General features: G+C 43.3%; 1 protein-coding gene across 1 annotated transcript in view; it reads left to right on the forward strand.

Annotated features, from left to right (window-relative positions):
• The window catches only part of cacna1b (neuronal-type voltage-gated calcium channel subunit Cav2.2), a gene marked incomplete at both ends in the record, with an annotated part of 120100 nt that overhangs the window by 67089 nt on the left and 34050 nt on the right, over positions 1-18961 (forward strand). Inside the window, 8 exon segments of the mRNA NM_001124629.1 lie at positions 71-200; positions 558-617; positions 848-954; positions 10920-11016; positions 11919-12079; positions 14271-14408; positions 15693-15894; positions 17496-17660. Of these exon segments, the coding sequence (NP_001118101.1) occupies positions 71-200; positions 558-617; positions 848-954; positions 10920-11016; positions 11919-12079; positions 14271-14408; positions 15693-15894; positions 17496-17660 (1060 nt within the window).

Genomic DNA, 18961 nt, shown 5'->3' on the forward strand with positions numbered 1-18961 from the left:
ACTCAGTATTATGTCAGCGTTTTGAGAGGGTATGTTGAGTGCACTCAGTGAGATTACCTCTGCTGTTCAGGGTGCGTCGGCTGTGCCACTACGTGGTGAACCTGCGTTACTTTGAGATGTGTATCCTGTCGGTCATCACCATGAGCAGCATAGCCCTGGCTGCTGAAGACCCTGTGCAGGCCAATGCACCACGCAACAACGTGAGTCCTGCAAGAGTACACACACACACACACACACACACACACACACACACTGCTGGGTATTTGGGTATGGAGGCCTGAGGAGCAGTTCCTACTAGCGCTAAAGGAATTGCCTCCAAATCCCAGAACCCCCTCAGTCCGACTGACTGACTAGCTGATTCATTAGGCCTGATTGAGCTGCCAGAAGCTTCTAGAATTTCTGCTAATATCACCTGAAAGTTATACTTTGTGAGAGTGCTACAGAAACAAAAATTGTAATAAATATGAGCTGAGTGCTGCTAAGGTGATTGCCTGCTGTGTGTCTTGAGGAAGAGGAAAGAAGACTTAACATTTGACTGAACATTCAATCATTTGCAGGTGCTCAAGTATCTGGACTACGTCTTCACAGGAGTGTTCACCTTTGAGATGGTGATTAAGGTGAGAGGTCATACTGGTGAAATGGTTGGAAATAGACATACAACAGTTTCCTCAGTTTGAACACACAGAGGTACTCTCTTAAGTTGCAGCTAGAATTAGCTCCACTGTAATGCGGTAGCACTGGTATTACAGTATATCCAAGACCAGGGCTCCTTGCTGAAGTGGTAACATTCATCCATTAACATTCATAATGTGGATCATCTTCCTTATGACTTTAACTCTGTGTGTAGATGATAGACCTGGGACTGCTCCTTCATCCTGGTTCTTACTTCCGGGACCTGTGGAACATCCTGGACTTTATTGTGGTCAGTGGAGCTCTGGTGGCGTTCGCCTGCTCGTAAGTAAACACTTGACATACTGTTTGTTCTTGTGCCAGCTGTAGGTGGGGTTAAAGGGGCAATCTGGGGTTCGAAAAACCAAACAAAGCAGGCACCTCACCATTTGTTTTGGTAAAAAGCTGAGGAATGGGGCTGGAGAAATTGAGAAACTTAAGTCCAAAAATGTATGTTCCAATCCCAGATTGCCCCTTTAAATTGATTGCAGTATTAGTACTGTTTCAAATCCTTTTTCAGCCAACAGCACCTCTCCCCTAGGTTGTCACTTCACAGTCAACACACAAATATGCCAGTCTGGGTGGTGCACTCACTCACCCGCCACAGCCCAAAACATTCCCCCAAATCAACCTCTCTGTACAGCAATGAGGGGCTCTAAACCACTTTGCCTGTGGTTATTTGCCAAAATGGGTTGTTGCTCAAACTCTTCTTTTAACCTTTAATCACCCCTCCCATCTGTGTAATAGGGTGTGTGGGATTTGGTTAATGAGCGTGAGGTTAAGCTGGGGAGGTGGGCGGGGGCTTCGTCCTAGTGCTAATGTACAGCAGTTGTTCTCTCCCTCCCTGGTACTGAGAGGGAAATGTTACCAGGTGCTTCTATGGCAAGTAACACACAGTCTCAGACATGCACACACACAAAGACAATAAAGGGAGGTGAAATCCAGTCTTTCCAACCAGTAAAAGGAAATGGTGTATTCTCTCCCACAACCAGCTCAGTCAGTTATTTTGCATCCCAGTGGTGTCATGGTGGGGCTAATGTGTAATAACCTGGGAAGTAGTCTATTGTACCACATTTGTATTGCTGTTGTCTATCTTACTCTTCTCTCTTTTTTTCTGAACTGTAGACTATTGTATATGGATGGTTTTCTGTGTCGCTGACTGTCTCTTTCTCATTTAATTCTGTCCCTCCATCTTTCTCTTTTGTGGCTTGGATTGCTTTCAGGAGCTTCATGGGGTAATGCCTTTGTTTGCCTGCTTTTTTCCCTTTGTCTCTTTTGTCTTTCTTGACAGTTTATCTCTCTCTGTCTCTCTCTCTCTCTCTCTCTCTGTCTCTCGTACGGTTTGTCTCTCTGTCTGTTTCTCTGTCCATCCTAGTCAACAGAGCCTATGCCCAACATGTAGCCAGCAGCCTCACGCTCATTTCTCAAGCTTTTTGATTAGTTAGCCTGTATTAGAAGTCGACCAATTATGATTTTTCAACGCCGATACCGATTATTGGAGGACCAAAAAAAGCCGATACTGATTATTCGCCCGATTCTTTACATTTATTTGTAATAATGACAATTACAACAATACTGAATGAACACTTATTTTAACTTAATATAATACATCAATAAAATCAATTTAGCCTCAAGTAAATAATGAAACGTGTTCAATTTTTTAAAATAATGCAAAAACAAAGTGTTGGAGAAGAAAGTAAAAGTGCAATATGTGCCATGTAAGAAAGCTAACGTTTAAGTTCCTTGCTCAGAACATGAGAACAAGCTGGTGGTTCCTTTTAACATGAGTCTTCAATATTCCCAGGTAAGAAGTTTTAGGTTGTAGTTATTATAGGAATTATAGGACTATTTCTCACTATACCATTTGTATTTCATTAACCTTTGACTATTGGATGTTCTTATAGGCACTTTACTATTGCCAGTGTAACAGTATAGCTTCCGTCCCTCTCCTCGCTCCGACCTGGGCTCGAACGAGGAGCACAACGACAACAGCCACCCTTGAAGCAGCGTTACCCATGTAGAGTAAGGGGAACAACTACTCCAAGTCTCAGAGCGAGTGACGTTTGAAACGCTATTAGCGCGTACCCCGCTAACTAGCTAGCCATTTCACATTGGTTACACCAGCCTCATCTCGGGAGTTGATAGGCTTGAAGTCATAAACAGCGCAATGCTTGACGCACAACAAAGAGCTGCTGGCAAAACGCACAAAAGTGCTGTTTGAATGAATGCTTACGAGCCTGCTGCTGCTTACCACCGCTTAGTCAGACTGCTCTATCAAATCATAGACTTAGTTATAACATAATAACACACAGAAATACAAGGTCTTTAATATGGTCGAATCCGGAAACTATATTCTCGAAAACCTTCTTTCAGTGAAATACGGAACCATTCCGTATTTTATCTAAGGGGTGGCATCCATAAGTCTAAATATTCCTGTTACATTGCACAACCTTTAATGTTATGTCATAATTACGTAAAATTCTGGCAAATTAGGTGGCCCAAATTAGGCGTCCCAAGCTGTTGCATATACACTGACTCTGCGTGCAATGAACGCAAGAGAAGTGACACAATTTCACCTGGTTAATATTGCCTGCTAAGCTGGATTTCTTTTAGCTAAATATGCAGGTTTAAAAATATATACTTCTGTGTATTGATTTTAAGAAAGGCATTGATGTTCATGGTTAGGTACACGTTGGAGCAACGTTACGCACCGCATCGATTATATGCAACGCAGGACACGCTAGATAAACTAGTAATATCATCAACCATGTGTAGTTAACTAGTGATTATGATTGATTGATTGATTGTTTAATGCTAGCTAGCAACTTACCTTGACTTACTGCATTCGCGTAACAGGCAGTCTCCTCGTGGAGTGCAATGAGAGGCAGGTGGTTAGAGCGTTGGACTAGTTTAACCATAAGGTTGCAAGATTGAATCCCCCGAGCTGACAAGGTGAAAATCTGTCGTTCTGCCCCTGAACGAGGCAGTTAACCCACCGTTCCTAGGCCGTCATTGAAAATAAGAATGTGTTCTTAACTGACTTGCCAAGTTAAATAAAGATTAAATAAAGGTGTAAAAAATAATAATAATTAAATCTGCCAAGTCGGTGTCCAAAAATACCGATTTCCGATTGTTATGAAAACTTGAAATCGGCCCTAATTAATCGGCCATTCCAATTAAATCGGTCGACCTCTAGCCTGTATAGCTACACATCTATAGATTCACCCTCATTATATTACTGTAGATGATTGGGTCACATTCCATTTGGATAGTCCCATATAGATGCTCTACAGATGGTCATCATACTATCTGTTGAAAAGCAACTGCTTGCTAAGGTTACAGTTAGCTGTAGCTGTACAGTTAGCTGTAGAATAAGAGTTAGGGTAAGGGTTAAGATTAGGATTAAGTTTAGGGTTAGGATAAGGGTTATGGTTAGGGTTGGGGTTAGCTGTAGAATAAGAGTTAGTGTAGGGGTTAAGATTAGGATTAAGTTTAGGGTTAGGATAAGGGTTATGGTTAGGGTTAGGGTTAGCTGTAGAATAAGAGTTAGGGTAGGGGTTAAGATTAGGATTAAGTTTAGAGTTAGGATAAGGGTTAGGGTTAGGGTTAGGGTTAGCTGTAGAATAAGAGTTAGGGTAGGGGTTAAGATTAGGATTAAGTTTAGGGTTAGGATAAGGGTTATGGTTAGGGTTAGGGTTAGCTGTAGAATAAGAGTTAGGGTAGGGGTTAAGATTAGGATTAAGTTTAAGGTTAGGATAAGGGTTATGGTTAGGGTTAGCTGTAGAATAAGAGTTAGGGTAGGGGTTAAGATTAGGATTAAGTTTAAGGTTAGGATAAGGGTTATGGTTAGATTTAGGGTTCGGTTTAGTGGATGGATGGTGTTGTTGAATGTGATTGAACATCTACAAACCATCTATATGGGACTGTCCAAATAAATAGTTTCCTGTTATTCTGACCATTTACATATGTTCACTTATTTACTCTTCCATTGAAAATTCACACTCACTCATTATTGATTATTGTTTTTGCATGTAACAGTAGTTTGATTTGATGTAGGTGCGTTTGAGGTGTGTGTGTGTGTGCCTCTTCACTGTGTGCGTGTGAATGGCTGTCTATATGCACATACATCCTTGTGTGTGCGTGCACGTGTGTATGTGCAGGTGTGTGAGTATGTCTGTGCGTGTGAGTGCGTGCATGCATGCGTGTTTGTGGTAGTTGTCCCATAATGCTGTCTCAGTAGGGTATGTATGTTTGTTCCTCTCCTGGTGCTGTGGGATGCTGATAGGGAGTTATCTGGAGGATACACTTCCTCTCCCTAGCTGCTCACATCACAGACAGACAGACAGACAGACAGACAGACAGACAGACAGACAGACAGACAGAACTGTGTCTCTTGTCGAACGTCATGTCTTGTCCTCCTTAATGCCATCTCACTGGAAAAACCTCCTGTCAGAAAGTCCCAAATGGCACCCCATTTACCAATGTAGTGCACTTATTTTGACCAGGCCCAATATGGCTCTGGTCAAAACTAATGCACTATGTAGGGAACAGGGTGTAATTTGGAACTCATTCTGGGTCTTCTTGTCAGAAACAGGAGATGGACAGCTAAACCTGTCCTTTTACTATTTTTTTCAGTCTGTTAGGTTTCCGCTCTTTTTTCACTTGAACTTAGTAAAATCCTTCCGTGTGCTTGTCATTCATTATCTGTTTCATTCTGCTGTGTTTTGATGTTCTTATTATGTCTTAAGGATAACTAGCACCACAGTATCTCCATTCCTATTCAACAGTAGTAGTGGTAGTAGTAGTAGTATTATTGGCTTAAAGTGTTTATTTTGCTCAGTGTTTCTGTATATTTCTGCCTTTTTCTTTGTCTCTATGAAGCAGCCTTAATATCTTATGTGCTTTGGGTTTGTTCTCTGTGATTCGTGACGTGTGTTTGTTTGCGTGTGTCCTGTTTATCATTGCTTTTCTTCATCAGATCGCAACAAAGCGTGGCCAGGTGGGGACCTACCCTCTCCCTGTCATTGACCCTTGACCCCAAAAACGTTCCCCTATCAACCTCCTCCATCGCATTCCAAAACTCTCACTTTCTCTGCTAGATACCGATTCCACCTCTTACGCTCTCAATGAACTAATCCCAGTCCCAATGAGGAACTATTGGAGACCCAGTAGCTTTCAGAAGACAATCACTGATCAGATTCATCTCTGTCCCTTGTTGCCATTGTGTGCCGACATGCCAAAGCAAAGGACAGTTGTACAATGCCAACATTTACAGTTGGAATTAGAATGAAAGTATATCAAATGAATACTAATATATTGATAGTGCATTCGGAAAGAATTTAGACCACTTCGCTTTTCCACATTTTGTTACGTTACAGCCTTATTCTAAAATGGATTAAATGTTTTTTTTCCCTCGTAAATCTACACACAATACCCCATAGTAACAAAGCAAAAACAGGTTTTTAGAAATGTTTGCAAATGTACACTACCATTAAAAAATTTGTGGTCACTTAGAAATGTCCTTGTTTTTGAAAGAAAAGCACATTTTTTGTCTATTTAAAATAACATCAAATTCATCAGAAATACAGTGTAGACATGGTTAATGTTGTAAATGACTATTATAGCTGGAAACAGCAGATTTGTAAAAAATGTATATATACATAGGTGTACAGAGGCCAATTATCAGCAACAATCACTCCTGTGTTCCAATAGCATGTTGTGTTAGCTAATCCAAGACTATCATTTAAAATAAAAATATTTTTATTTTTATTTTTTTATTTTACCCTGTTTTCTCCTAATTTCGTGGTATCCAATTGTTTTAGTAGCTACTATCTTGTCTCATCGCTACAACTCCCGTACGGGCTCGGGAGAGACGAAGGTTGAAAGTCATGCGTCCTCCGATACACAATCCAACCAAGCCGCACTGCTTCTTAACACAGCGCGCATCCAACCCAGAAGCCAGCCGCACCAATGTGTTTGAGGAAACACCGTGCACCTGGCAACCTTGGTTAGCGCGCACTGCGCCCGGCCGCCCACAGGAGTCGCTGGTGCGCGATGAGACAAGGATATCCCTACTGGCCAAACCCTGGAGTATAGGCATTTGTGGGTTCAATTACAGGTTCAAAATGTCCAGAAACAAAGAACGTTCTTCTTAAACTCGTCAGTCTATTCGGGTTCTGAGAAATGAAGGCTATTCCATGTGAGAAATTGCCAAGAAACTGAAGATCTTGTACAACCCCGTGTACTACTCCCTTCACAGAACAGCACAAACTGTCTGTAACCAGAATAGAAAGAGGAGTGGGAGGCACCGGTGCACAACTGAACAAGAGGACAGGTATATTAGAGTGTCTAGTTTGAGAAACAGACGCCTCACAAGTCCTCAACTGGCAGCTTCATTAAATAGTACCCGCAAAACACCAGTCTCAACATCAACTGTGAAGAGGCGACTCTGGGATGCTGGCCTTCTAGGCAGTTGCAAAGAAAAAGCCATATCTTAGACTGGCCAATAATAATAAAAGATTAAGATGGGCAGAAGAACACAGACAATGGACAGAGGAACATCCCAGAGTCACATCTTCACTGTTGGCATTGAGACTGGTGTTTTGCGGGTACTAATTAATGAAGCTGCCAGTTGAGGACTTGTGAGGCGTCGGTTTCTCAAACTAGACACTCTAATGTACTTGTCCTCTTGCTCAGGAACTCTGGAGATCATCGGGTTCTTGGGCACCTCCCAACCAAGGCCTTCTCCCCCGATTGTTCAGTTTGGCCGGCCGGCTCTAGGAAGAGTCTTGGTGGTTCCAAACTTATTCCATTTAAGATTGATGGAGGCCACTGTGTTCTTGTGGACCTTCAATGCTGCAACAATGTTTTGCTACCCTTTCCCAGATCTGTGCCTCGACACAATCCTGTCTCGGAGCTCTACAGACAATTCCTTCCACCTCGTGGCTTTGTTTTTGCTCTGACATGCACTGTCAACAGTGGGACCTTATAGACAGGTGTGTGCATTTCCAAATCATGTCCAATCATGCATTTAACACAGGTGCACTCCAATCAAGTTGTTGTTCAAGGATGATCAATGGAAACAGGATGCACCTGAGCTCAATTTTGAGTCTCATAGCAAAGGGTCTGAGTACTTAAGCAGATAAGGTATTTCTGTTTTACATTTTTTATACATTTGCAAAATGTTCTAAAAACCTGTTTTCGCTTTGTCATTATGGGGTATTGTATATAGATTGATTGGGGGGTCTGTAACGTAATAGATCTGGGACTGCTCCTCCATCTTGGTTGTAACGTAACGAGATGTGGAAAAAGTCAAGGGGTCTGAATACTTTCGGGAATGCACTGTATACTGTAATTATACAAAGTTACAAGCATACTGTGTCATCAGAAAGTCCCAATTTACATACAAACATAATCTTAAATAGTGAAGGCGTTAGCGAGAAGGGCAGATCAGGGAGAGTGAAACGTGTTTCTGGGTTGAGAGAGCAGAAGGTTCGGAATAATGCTCATGTTCTACTGGGAGGCAGATTATTGTAAACAGGAAATGCTGTGCTCTCTCTCTCGGAAAGGGGCAACCAATAAGGCTGTAGTCATGGTGACCGAGGATAACCTCCTCGCATCTGGCTGCTGCAGCTGCACACACAAGTCATATCAGGGCTGATCTGAGCTACTTAATGTGAACACACACACACACACACACACATCTATTCTTCCTGCCTACAGCTCTTCTGAAAGCTATTGAGGAATGGTTCACTCGCCATCTAGACGTGTTGAGACCCTGGATTGATACGGGCGGGGGTTGACTTACTTGCTGGGGTAACCAGATCTTTAGTGCATGCATGACTGTTGCATGCCAGTGTATTAGACCTAAAGCTCCCATTGGGTAAGAAAAAGTCAACACGCCCATTCTGTGTGGAACCATGCTTCTGTTTTCTCTAGTTATTGAGGTAGTTGTCTCCACTGAATACATCTAGACTAACTCATTATGGGTTCAGTCCTTGAGATGGGTGCACAACACATACTGTATAGCTCCAGTTTATGTGCCAATCTTCCATTGACGGCAGTGTGAGATTTATTCCAAAGTATGAGGTGTGTACTTCAGTTCAGTATGCACCTCAAGTCATGATTTCAAACTGTATAGTGCAGTACATTGCACGGTGCTCCACTGAGAGTGGAAAGGCAGGGTTGCTCTCTCATCCCCTCTAGCAGAATCATGGATGGGTTACAACTTCCTATAGTCAGTTCTTCTTTGGAGCCTCCTAGTCCTCCTCCACTGGCTGTCTGGGCCTTATTTCACACTGAATTTAGGAGCTCCAGCCCCATCTATATTGATGGACAGAGAGGACTGACTGATTTCTGCCTGTGTAAGAGTGGAGATATGCACCCTAGAGAGTTCTCTACAGATGAATATGGAGCCGCAGGCATTATCAACCTGCCGAGGAGCTGTGACCACACACACACACACACACACACACACATACACACACACACACACACAGTCTTGTACAACTAACCTTGTGGGGACACACAATTCAGTCCCATTCATAATCGTATTTTCCCTAACCCTTATCCTAACCTTAACCCGGAAACCTAACCTTAACTCTAACCCCCCTAGAAATAGCACTTGACCTTGTTGGGACTACTAGACTGCTGGTCCCCACAAGTATTGTTAAACACGTCCACACTAGAAATGCTCACACACACACTCATACACACACACTAAAGTATGTAAACTCATAATAAACACACAGAATATACGATGAGAGTATATGGACAGCCACAGTGTGTAAATGTGACTGGTAGATTATTGTATTGACACCACACTGTCCATCTGGCTCCTGAGGACGGTACTGTTTATTGTCGCTAACAGGTTCTAAATTATTGTTTTGTAACCCGCCATTGTGGCAAGAACATCAGTGGTTCCTGCAAAGAAGCTCGTCCCTGACTCAGGGCTGGTTTCTTTGTATCTTTTTCTACCACCGTGTATGTCCTTTGTCCTATTATGTGATTGCTCCCTGTATTGCTCTTAAAATATGATTCAATAGCTCTATTGCTCTGTGTAGGTATGTTTCTGTACAATAACCCATCAACTCACATGCATGTACTCTACTAACTCTATTGTACTCTACTAACTCTATTGTACTCTACTAACTCTATTGTACTCTACTAACTCTATTGTACTCTACCGACTCTATTGTACTCTACCGACTCTATTGTACTCTACCAACTCTATTGTACTCTGCTGTACTCTACCAACTCTATTGTACTCTACTGTACAATATTGTACTCTACTGTACTCTACCAACTATATTGTACTCTACCAACTCTATTGTACTCTACCAACTATATTGTACTCTACCAACTCTATTGTACTCTACCAACTCTATTGTACTCTACTGTACAATATTGTACTCTACTGTACAATATTGTACTCTACTGTACAATAGTGTACTCTACTGTACTCTACCAACTCTATCGTACTCTACCAACTCTATCGTACTCTACCAATTATACTGTACTCTACTGTACTCTATTGTACTCTACCAACTCTATTGTACTCTACTAACTCTACTGTACAATATTGTACTCTATCAACTCTACTGTACTCTACCAACTCTATCGTACTCTACCAATTCTACTGTACTCTACTGTACTCTATTGTATTCTACTGTACTCTACTGTACTCTACTAACTGCTGAATATACCTACTAGAACTTGTAACTGCAAGAATGGGGGGTATTTGATTTATACATGTGTGCCTTAAAGAGAGAGAGTTTAATGAATACCGTGTATGCCAAAGGAGGCTGGTGGGAGAAGCTATAGGAGGATGGGCTCATTGTAATGGCTGGAATGGAATGACTGGTATGGTATCAAATATATGGAAACCATATGTTTTACTCCGTTCCATTTATTCCATTACAACAATGAGCCCGTCCTCCTATAGCTCCTCCCTCCAGCCTCCTCGTGTGTGTGTGTGTGTGTGTGTGTGTGTGTGTTGTGTGTGTGTGTGTGTGTGTGTGTGTGTGTGTGTGTGTGTGTGTGTGTGTGTGTGTGTGTGTGTGTGTGTGTGTGTGTGTGTGTGTGTGTGTGCGTGCGTGCGTGCGTGCGTGCGTGCGTGTGTGTGCGTGCGCGCGCAATGCGAGAGACAGGTCAGAAGGTAAGGTAGTGGTGAGAGCCTGTGGGCCACAGCATAATGCCTATTCTCCTTTTGTTTGGTCTATAGTCACTAACTGTGGGCTTGCTCTGTGCAGAGGAACTAAAGGCAAGGACATCAACACCATCAAGTCTCTCAGGGTGCTGCGAGTTCTAAGGCCTCTGAAGACCATCAAACGACTGCCAAAACTCAAGGTAGCTACATCTGTTACCTGTTCGCTCCGCTCTGACACAACAGAAAAGCCACAAGTCAAACAAACACATACAGATGCACTCACGAACGTACACACACACACACACACACACACACACACACACAGACCTGTGCCTCTGCAACACACACACACACAGAAATTGCAGCAGCAGCCAGTGGATGAATAACTCCCAAGTGATTTGTTTGAGATATAAACTAATAAATTAATCACATCAGTGGGAGAGAAGAGGAGGATGAGATGTAATGACTTATATCCACAGTGTCTATCTTCATATACCAGTTAATCATCCTCTGCCCGGTGACAAATGGGGAAAAATGCTAATCTGTCTCACTCTTTTCAGGACCCCAGCTCTGATCTTGTCTCACAAGGACTAGACCAAAGTAATTGATGTGTGGAAAGGTAGTTGATCAGACCAAAGATAGCAGCACATCCTGTTGAAGTAATTGATGGGTTGATTGAGATAGATCAGGGTTAGCAGGGAGGTAAGCCCTTCTACTCCCTACCTCTGGTCCAGGGCGTTACATGCTGCTTGCTGAGGCTGAAGGCTCAGTGTCAGCAAGCTGCATGTAACACACGGGACTAGAGCTAATCACTCTCATACACTTAGCTATTTGTACTGAGTAACATGAGTGACGTAAAAAATAACTTACTTCAGGGAGCAGCTCTGTGAGTTACTGTCTCATTCATCCCTGCAGATACATATTAATTGGGAAGATTTCAAAACATGCCATGACAGGAAGACAGTCATTCAAACCACAAATTGATCAACAGAGTGCTGCGTAGAGACTGTGTGCATGTGTCTAGATGGGTGTTCACATGCATGGTAACGTGTTTGAGTGATTGTGTGTTCCTCTATTTATTGGTGTGTGTGTCCTCCTCCAGGCCGTGTTTGACTGTGTGGTCAACTCTCTGAAGAACGTGCTCAACATCCTCATTGTCTACATGCTCTTCATGTTCATCTTCGCTGTGATCGCTGTGCAGCTGTTCAAGGGCAAGTTCTTCTACTGCACCGACGAGTCTAAAGGTCTGGAGAAGGACTGCAGGTACAGTACACAGTCACACCATTGACACTGACTGGTATTGGATATGCCCTTACGAAAAAGAAACATGACAAAGTCACGAGAGAACAAATCACCTGTAAAATGTGAATACATATTTTTTATATAATATATAGTTGAAGTCAGAAGTTTACATACACTTAGATACGAGTCATTAAAACTCATTTATCAATGACTCCACAAATGTCTTGTTAACAAACTATAGTTTTGGCAAGTCGGTTAGGACATCTACTTTGTGCATGACACAAGTACCTTTTCCAACAGTTGTTTACAGACAGATTATTTCACTTCTAATTCACTGTATCACAATTCCAGTGGGTCAGAGGTTTACATACACTAAACTTACTGTGCCTTTAAACAGCTTGGAAAATCCCAGAAAATGATGTAATGGCTTTAGAAACTTCTGATAGGCTAATTGACATAATTTGAGTCAATTGGAGGTGTACCTGTGGATGTATTTCAAGGCCTACCTTCAAACTCAGTGCTTCTTTGCTTGACATCATGGGAAAATCAAAGAAATCAGCCAAGACTTAAAAAAATATTTGTAGACCTCCACAGGTCTGGTTCATCCTTGGGAGCAATTTCCAAACACCTGAAGGTACCAAGTTCATCTGTACACAAGTATAAACACCATGGGACCACGCAGCCATCATACCGCTCAGGAAGAAGACACGTTCTGTCTCCTAGAGATGAACGTACTTTGGTGCGAAAAGTGCAAATCAATCCCAGAACAACAGCAAAGGACCTTGTGAAGATGCTGGAGGAAACAGGTACAAAAGTATCTATATCCACAGCAAAATGAGTCCTATATCGACATAACCTTAAAGGCCACTCAGCAAGGAAGAAGCCACTGTTCCAAAACCACCGTAAAAAAGCCAGACTACGGTTTGCAACTGCACATGGGGACAAAGATCATACTTTTTGGAGAAATGTTCTCTGATCTGATGAAACCAAAATAGAACTGTTTGGCCATAATGACCATCGTTATGTTTGGAGATAAAAAGTGGAGGCTTGCAAGCCGAAGAACACCATCCCAACCGTGAGGCACGGGGGTGGCAGCATCATACTGTGGGGGTGCTTTGCTGCAGGAGGGACTGGTGCACTTCACAAAATAGAAGGCATCATGAGAAGGAAAATTAAGTGCATATATTGAAGCAACATCTCAAGACATCAGTCAGGAAGTTAAAGCTTGGTCACAGATGGGTCTTCCAAATGGACAATGACCCCAAGCATACTTCTAAAATTGTGGCAAAATGGTTCAATGACAAACAAACAACAAAGTCAAGGTATTGGAGTGGCCATCACAAAACCCTGACCTCAATCCTATAGAACATTTTTGGGCAGAACTGAAAAAGCGTTTCCGAGCAAGGAGGCCTACAAACCTGACTCAGTTACACCAGCTCTGTCATGAGGAATGGGCCAAAATTCAACCAACTTATTGTGGGAAGCTTGTGGAAGGCTACCTGAAAAGTTTGGCCCAAGTTAAACAATTTAAAGGCAACGCTACCAAATACTAATTGAGTGTATGTAAACTTCTGACCCGCTGGGAATGTGATGAAAGAAATAAAAGTTGAAATAAATCATTCTATCAACTATTATTCTGACTTTTCACATTCTTAAAATAAAGTGGTGATCCTAACTGACCTAAGATATGGAATTTTTACAAGCATTAAATGTCAAGAATTGTGAAAAACTGAGTTTAAATGTATTTGGCTAAGGTGTACGTAAACTTCTGACTTCAACTGTATATGGATTCGTATGCTTAATTTATAAGTCCATAAATCTATGTAGCAACTAAGGATTGCCCCCTTAAAAGGCAGTGACCATCATACAGCAGAACTGTCTCCATTTGAACATTATCCATTAACCTGCCCCATTTATTCTGTCTACTCTTCCACGAATGTCCCGCAAAATCGTTCCCGTCTCGCATTTGGGCTTTTTAGATGTGGTCGCCTTAATTCCCTCAATGGAACATTGCTACTGCAAAATGTTAACACCATCTTTTCACATGTGAAAATTCGATTTTTGCAGTTGGAGTGTTTTTTGTGAATATAGCTTGTGCCAATTTACCTACAAGATAACAATACAATACTGTGCTATTCTCTTTTTCTTTCTTTCTCTCTTGGTCCGTCTCTCTTTCTCCCCCCCCCCCCCCTCTCTTTCCAACGTTCATCAGGGGTAAGTTTCTGGACTATGACGGTGATGAAGTGGCGGCCCAGGATCGTGAGTGGAGGAAGTATGAGTTCCATTATGACAATGTGCTGTGGGCCTTCCTCACCCTATTCACCGTCTCCACCGGGGAAGGCTGGCCAATGTGAGTAGCCCACACCAGCCAATCAACTGTAGAGAGAAGCTCAGGCCAGCCAATTACCTGTAAGGACCTTGTCACATAACTACAGGCTAGCGCATCACTGGTAATGAGCTACTCACATAACCACAGACTAGGTAGCCAATCAACTGTGAAGAGAAATACAGGCCAGCCAATCCCCTACATGTGGCCTACTTACATTACTACCGACTAGCCAGTCACTGGCAATGGCCTACACACATAACCACAGGCCGGCCACTCAATCACCTACACATCACCTATTCACATAACCACCGGCTAGCCAATTAGCTTCCCAAATAATTCCAGGCAGACTAGAGGGTTCCTATCGGGTCCATTGACCCCTATTGAATGTACACAGTGTCCTCAACAAGACGAGCATCCCATTTGACATCCATTCCAAAGGACAAAGTGCCAATGATGTGGGGGAAATAAATGATGCGTAATGGCGTGCGTGTGCTGAGGTAATGTTCAGGAGGAGACAGCGCTAGTCAGTATGATGGCCTTCATCATTTGCACTAATTTATGGCATGTAGAACCTGACCAGGGTTGGAGTTGAGGATACCACAATGTCTTAAGTGCTCTCCTCAGCTAGTCAGTCATTCATCTTCTCTCTCTGTCTCTCTCCACATCTCCTTCCTCAGGGAAATCATTACCCCAAGTACAGGGTTTAACAAGGGCTACACAATAAAATGTAAAAGAGCTAACTAGCGTTAGATTGATCTTTAAATCAAAATGGCTCTATTCCCTGTGACTCAGCGAATAGGGCTTGAGAAGGGGAACTACAGCTCTTTTTGGTATTCTCAGAAATTAATATAAAGCAGAATATCTTCAAAACATCAGTGTTTTTAGTTTTATTTACACATTTGCTGCATATCTGTTTTAATCATATAAAAAAAAACTCATTTTTTTTGTTGTTGTTATGCAACCTGGTAAACATTCATATATTCCCTGCTTCGTAATATTATTCCCTGCTGTACTCAGTTATGGAAGATGAAAGATGAATATTGGACATATTTTGCTCCAGTAAATGTATTGCTTTTTTCCCCACAGCCTGCTTGTACATCACATATTATCGTGTGCCCTCCCTGCCATGGCTGCCTAGTGGTGTATGTATAGGTTAAAACAATTAAACTAGTTAGGCTTAGATAGTATTAGGATAGTTTCCTCTAGGTACAGATCTAGAATCAGCTTCCCCTACCCGAATCCTTACTTTAACCATTAATGGGACAAATGCAAAACTGACCCTCTGTGTTTACCTGTTTTCTCCAGGGTCCTAAAGCATTCTGTGGATGCCACCTATGAGGATGAGGGTCCCAGCCCAGGCTTCCGTATGGAGACCTCTATCTTCTATGTGGTCTACTTTGTGGTCTTTCCCTTCTTCTTTGTCAACATCTTTGTGGCTTTGATCATCATCACCTTCCAGGAGCAGGGAGACAAGGCCATGTCAGAGTGTAGTCTGGAGAAGAACGAGGTACACAAACACACACAAACAGACACACACACACACACAAACCTTCCAAGAGCCGGGAGACGAGGCCATGTCAGATTGTAGACTGGAGAAGAATGAGGTACACAAACAAAGACAGACTGACACACACACACACACACACACACACACAAACCTTCCAAGAGCCGGGAGACAAGGCCATGTCAGATTGTAGTCTGGAGAAGAACGAGGTACACAAACACAGACAGACCGACACACACACACACAAACCTTCCAAGAGCCGGGAGACAAGGCCATGTCAGAGTGTAGACTGGAGAAGAACGAGGTACACAAACACAGACAGACCGACACACACACACACACAAACCTTCCAAGATCCGGGAGACAAGGCCATGTCAGATTGTAGACTGGAGAAGAACGAGGTACACACACACACACACAAACCTTCCAAGAGCCGGGAGACAAGGCCATGTCAGAGTGTAGACTGGAGAAGAATGAGGTACACAAACACAGACAGACCGACACACACACACACAAACCTTCCAAGAGCCGGGAGACGAGGCCATGTCAGATTGTAGACTGGAGAAGAACGAGGTACACAAACACAGACAGACCGACACACACACACACAAACCTTCCAAGAGCCGGGAGACAAGGCCATGTCAGATTGTAGTCTGGAGAAGAACGAGGTACACAAACACAGACAGACCGACACACACACACACAAACCTTCCAAGAGCCGGGAGACAAGGCCATGTCAGAGTGTAGACTGGAGAAGAACGAGGTACACAAACACAGACAGACCGACACACACACACACACACACAAACCTTCCAAGATCCGGGAGACAAGGCCATGTCAGACTGTAGACTGGAGAAGAATGAGGTACAGTATGCTGTCTGAACACACACTGAACCACAGAGATAGAGAGATACACGCGCACACAAACACAAGCAGAGAGACAAATACACACATACACAGAGAACAGACACACTCTCACCTAGTTGTCTGGCACCCAGTGAAGGTAACTCACTTTTTGTTGACACGTGCACCAACAATTATTAATACAAGGCCAAGTCATTTCTGCCTCTCCTCTGTTGAAACCGTCCCAGTGTTGGATCTCTCAACACTTTTCATAGCACCTGTGGATATATTTCAGTTGATTTCCTGGCTAGCCTGTTGTTTCCCTCAGAAGGCATCAACACAAAAGAACAGCAACCCTCAGGAGAAGCAACCAGCCCAGTGTAGTCCATCCAGCTGTATCTTCATTTCCTACATCACTGAGGTTCACTCCACAGTATGTCCCAAATGGCACCCTATTCCCTTTTATGGCGCGCTACTTTCGACCAGAGCCCTATGGGCTCAAAAGCAGTGCACTATGTAGGGAATATTAAACACTCCTGGAAACTGTTAGGTTGCATGCCAGCACTTATCGGACGTTAGTTCAGCCTTTGATCTTTTTCATTTGATTGTACATTGGTCCTTTTATATGTTGATAATCGGTGTTTGAACAATATCAGATATGATTAGGGGGATGAGTGAGTGAGTTTCACAAACTCTCACCTCATTTCTCTCCCTCTTTCTCTCCCTTCCTTCCCTCCGTCCCTCCCCCTCCTCCAACACAGAGAGCTTGTATCGACTTTGCCATCAACGCCAAGCCTCTGACGCGCTACATGCCAGCAGACAAGCAGTCGTTCCAGTATAAGATGTGGCAGTTTGTGGTGTCGCCGCCCTTTGAGTACTCCATCATGACCATGATCGCACTCAACACTGTGGTGCTGATGATGAAGGTCAGTGATGCTTCCCACACACCATCAGCAATGTGTCCATTGTAGAAACAATGGTCCCGTTCCAGGCTGTATACATTATAGACACATGCCAGATCTCAGAATGCCTGGATAACTGTACACATCAAATGATATTGCAATTGGATGCCCCTCTGCACAGTCAATAATGTGGCACACAACCATTGGTTGATGCAATTTTATCGTCTGCTATGAAGTCCTATAACTGGATATAAGCATTGCAACCTATAACTGGATATAAGCATTGCAAGTTTCCCTTGATCACTGAGGCAGGGTCAGAGCATTTGTCATAACTCTAATTAATGATTTGGGGGTTGGGAAATCTGATCCTAGATCTGTTATAAGGGGAATTTCTACCTTGAGTGGGATAACTTTGGGACAGGGTTTTGGCACAGGTAATCAGTTTAATTTGGATGGATACATTGAACGTATCCGTTGTTGATGTTTAAGCAGCCTCTCTGTTGCTTTAACCACATGGTTGATCCATTTGGCTTATCTCCAGGTATTGACCTTTACAGGTCTGTCAGACTGAGGGATAGGGCTGTTGCGGTGTCTGTATTACCACCATACTGGCAGCCATGAGTCATGACCACAGTTAAAATCCACAGACTACCAGGCCATCAGGGCCTAATGTTAGTTCCTAATGGCCTGGTAGTCAGGGCTCTGTCGTTTCTCCATCAGGTCCTAATGGCCTGGTAGTCAGGGCTCTGTCGTTTCTCCATCAGGTCCTAATGGCCTGGTAGTCAGGGCTCTGTTGTTTCTCCATCAGGTCCTAATGGCCTGGTAGTCAGGGCTCTATCGTTTCTCCATCAGGTCCTAATGGCCTGGTAGTCAGGGCTCTATCGTTTTGCCATCAGGTCTCCATCAGGTCCTAATGGCCTGGTAGTCAGGGCTCTGTCGTTTCTCCATCAGGTCCTAATGGCCTGGTAGTCAGGGCTCTGTCGTTTCTCCATCAGGTCCTAATGGCCTGGTAGTCAGGGCTCTGTTGTTTCTCCATCAGGTCCTAATGGCCTGGTAGTCAGGGCTCTATCATTTCTCCATCAGGTCCTAATGGCCTGGTAGTCAGGGCTCTATCGTTTCTCCATCAGGTCCTAATGGCCTGGTAGTCAGGGCTCTATCGTTTCTCCATCAGGTCTTAATGGCCTGGTAGTCAGGGCTCTATCGTTTCTCCATCAGGTCCTAATGGCCTGGTAGTCAGGGCTCTATCGTTTTGCCATCAGGTCCTAATGGCCTGGAAGTCGGGGCTCTATCGTTTCTCCATCAGGTCCTAATGGCCTGGTAGTCAG

The sequence above is a fragment of the Oncorhynchus mykiss genome, chromosome 5, assembly GCF_013265735.2.
Source record: "Oncorhynchus mykiss isolate Arlee chromosome 5, USDA_OmykA_1.1, whole genome shotgun sequence".
Classification (NCBI taxonomy): Eukaryota; Metazoa; Chordata; class Actinopteri; order Salmoniformes; family Salmonidae; genus Oncorhynchus; species Oncorhynchus mykiss.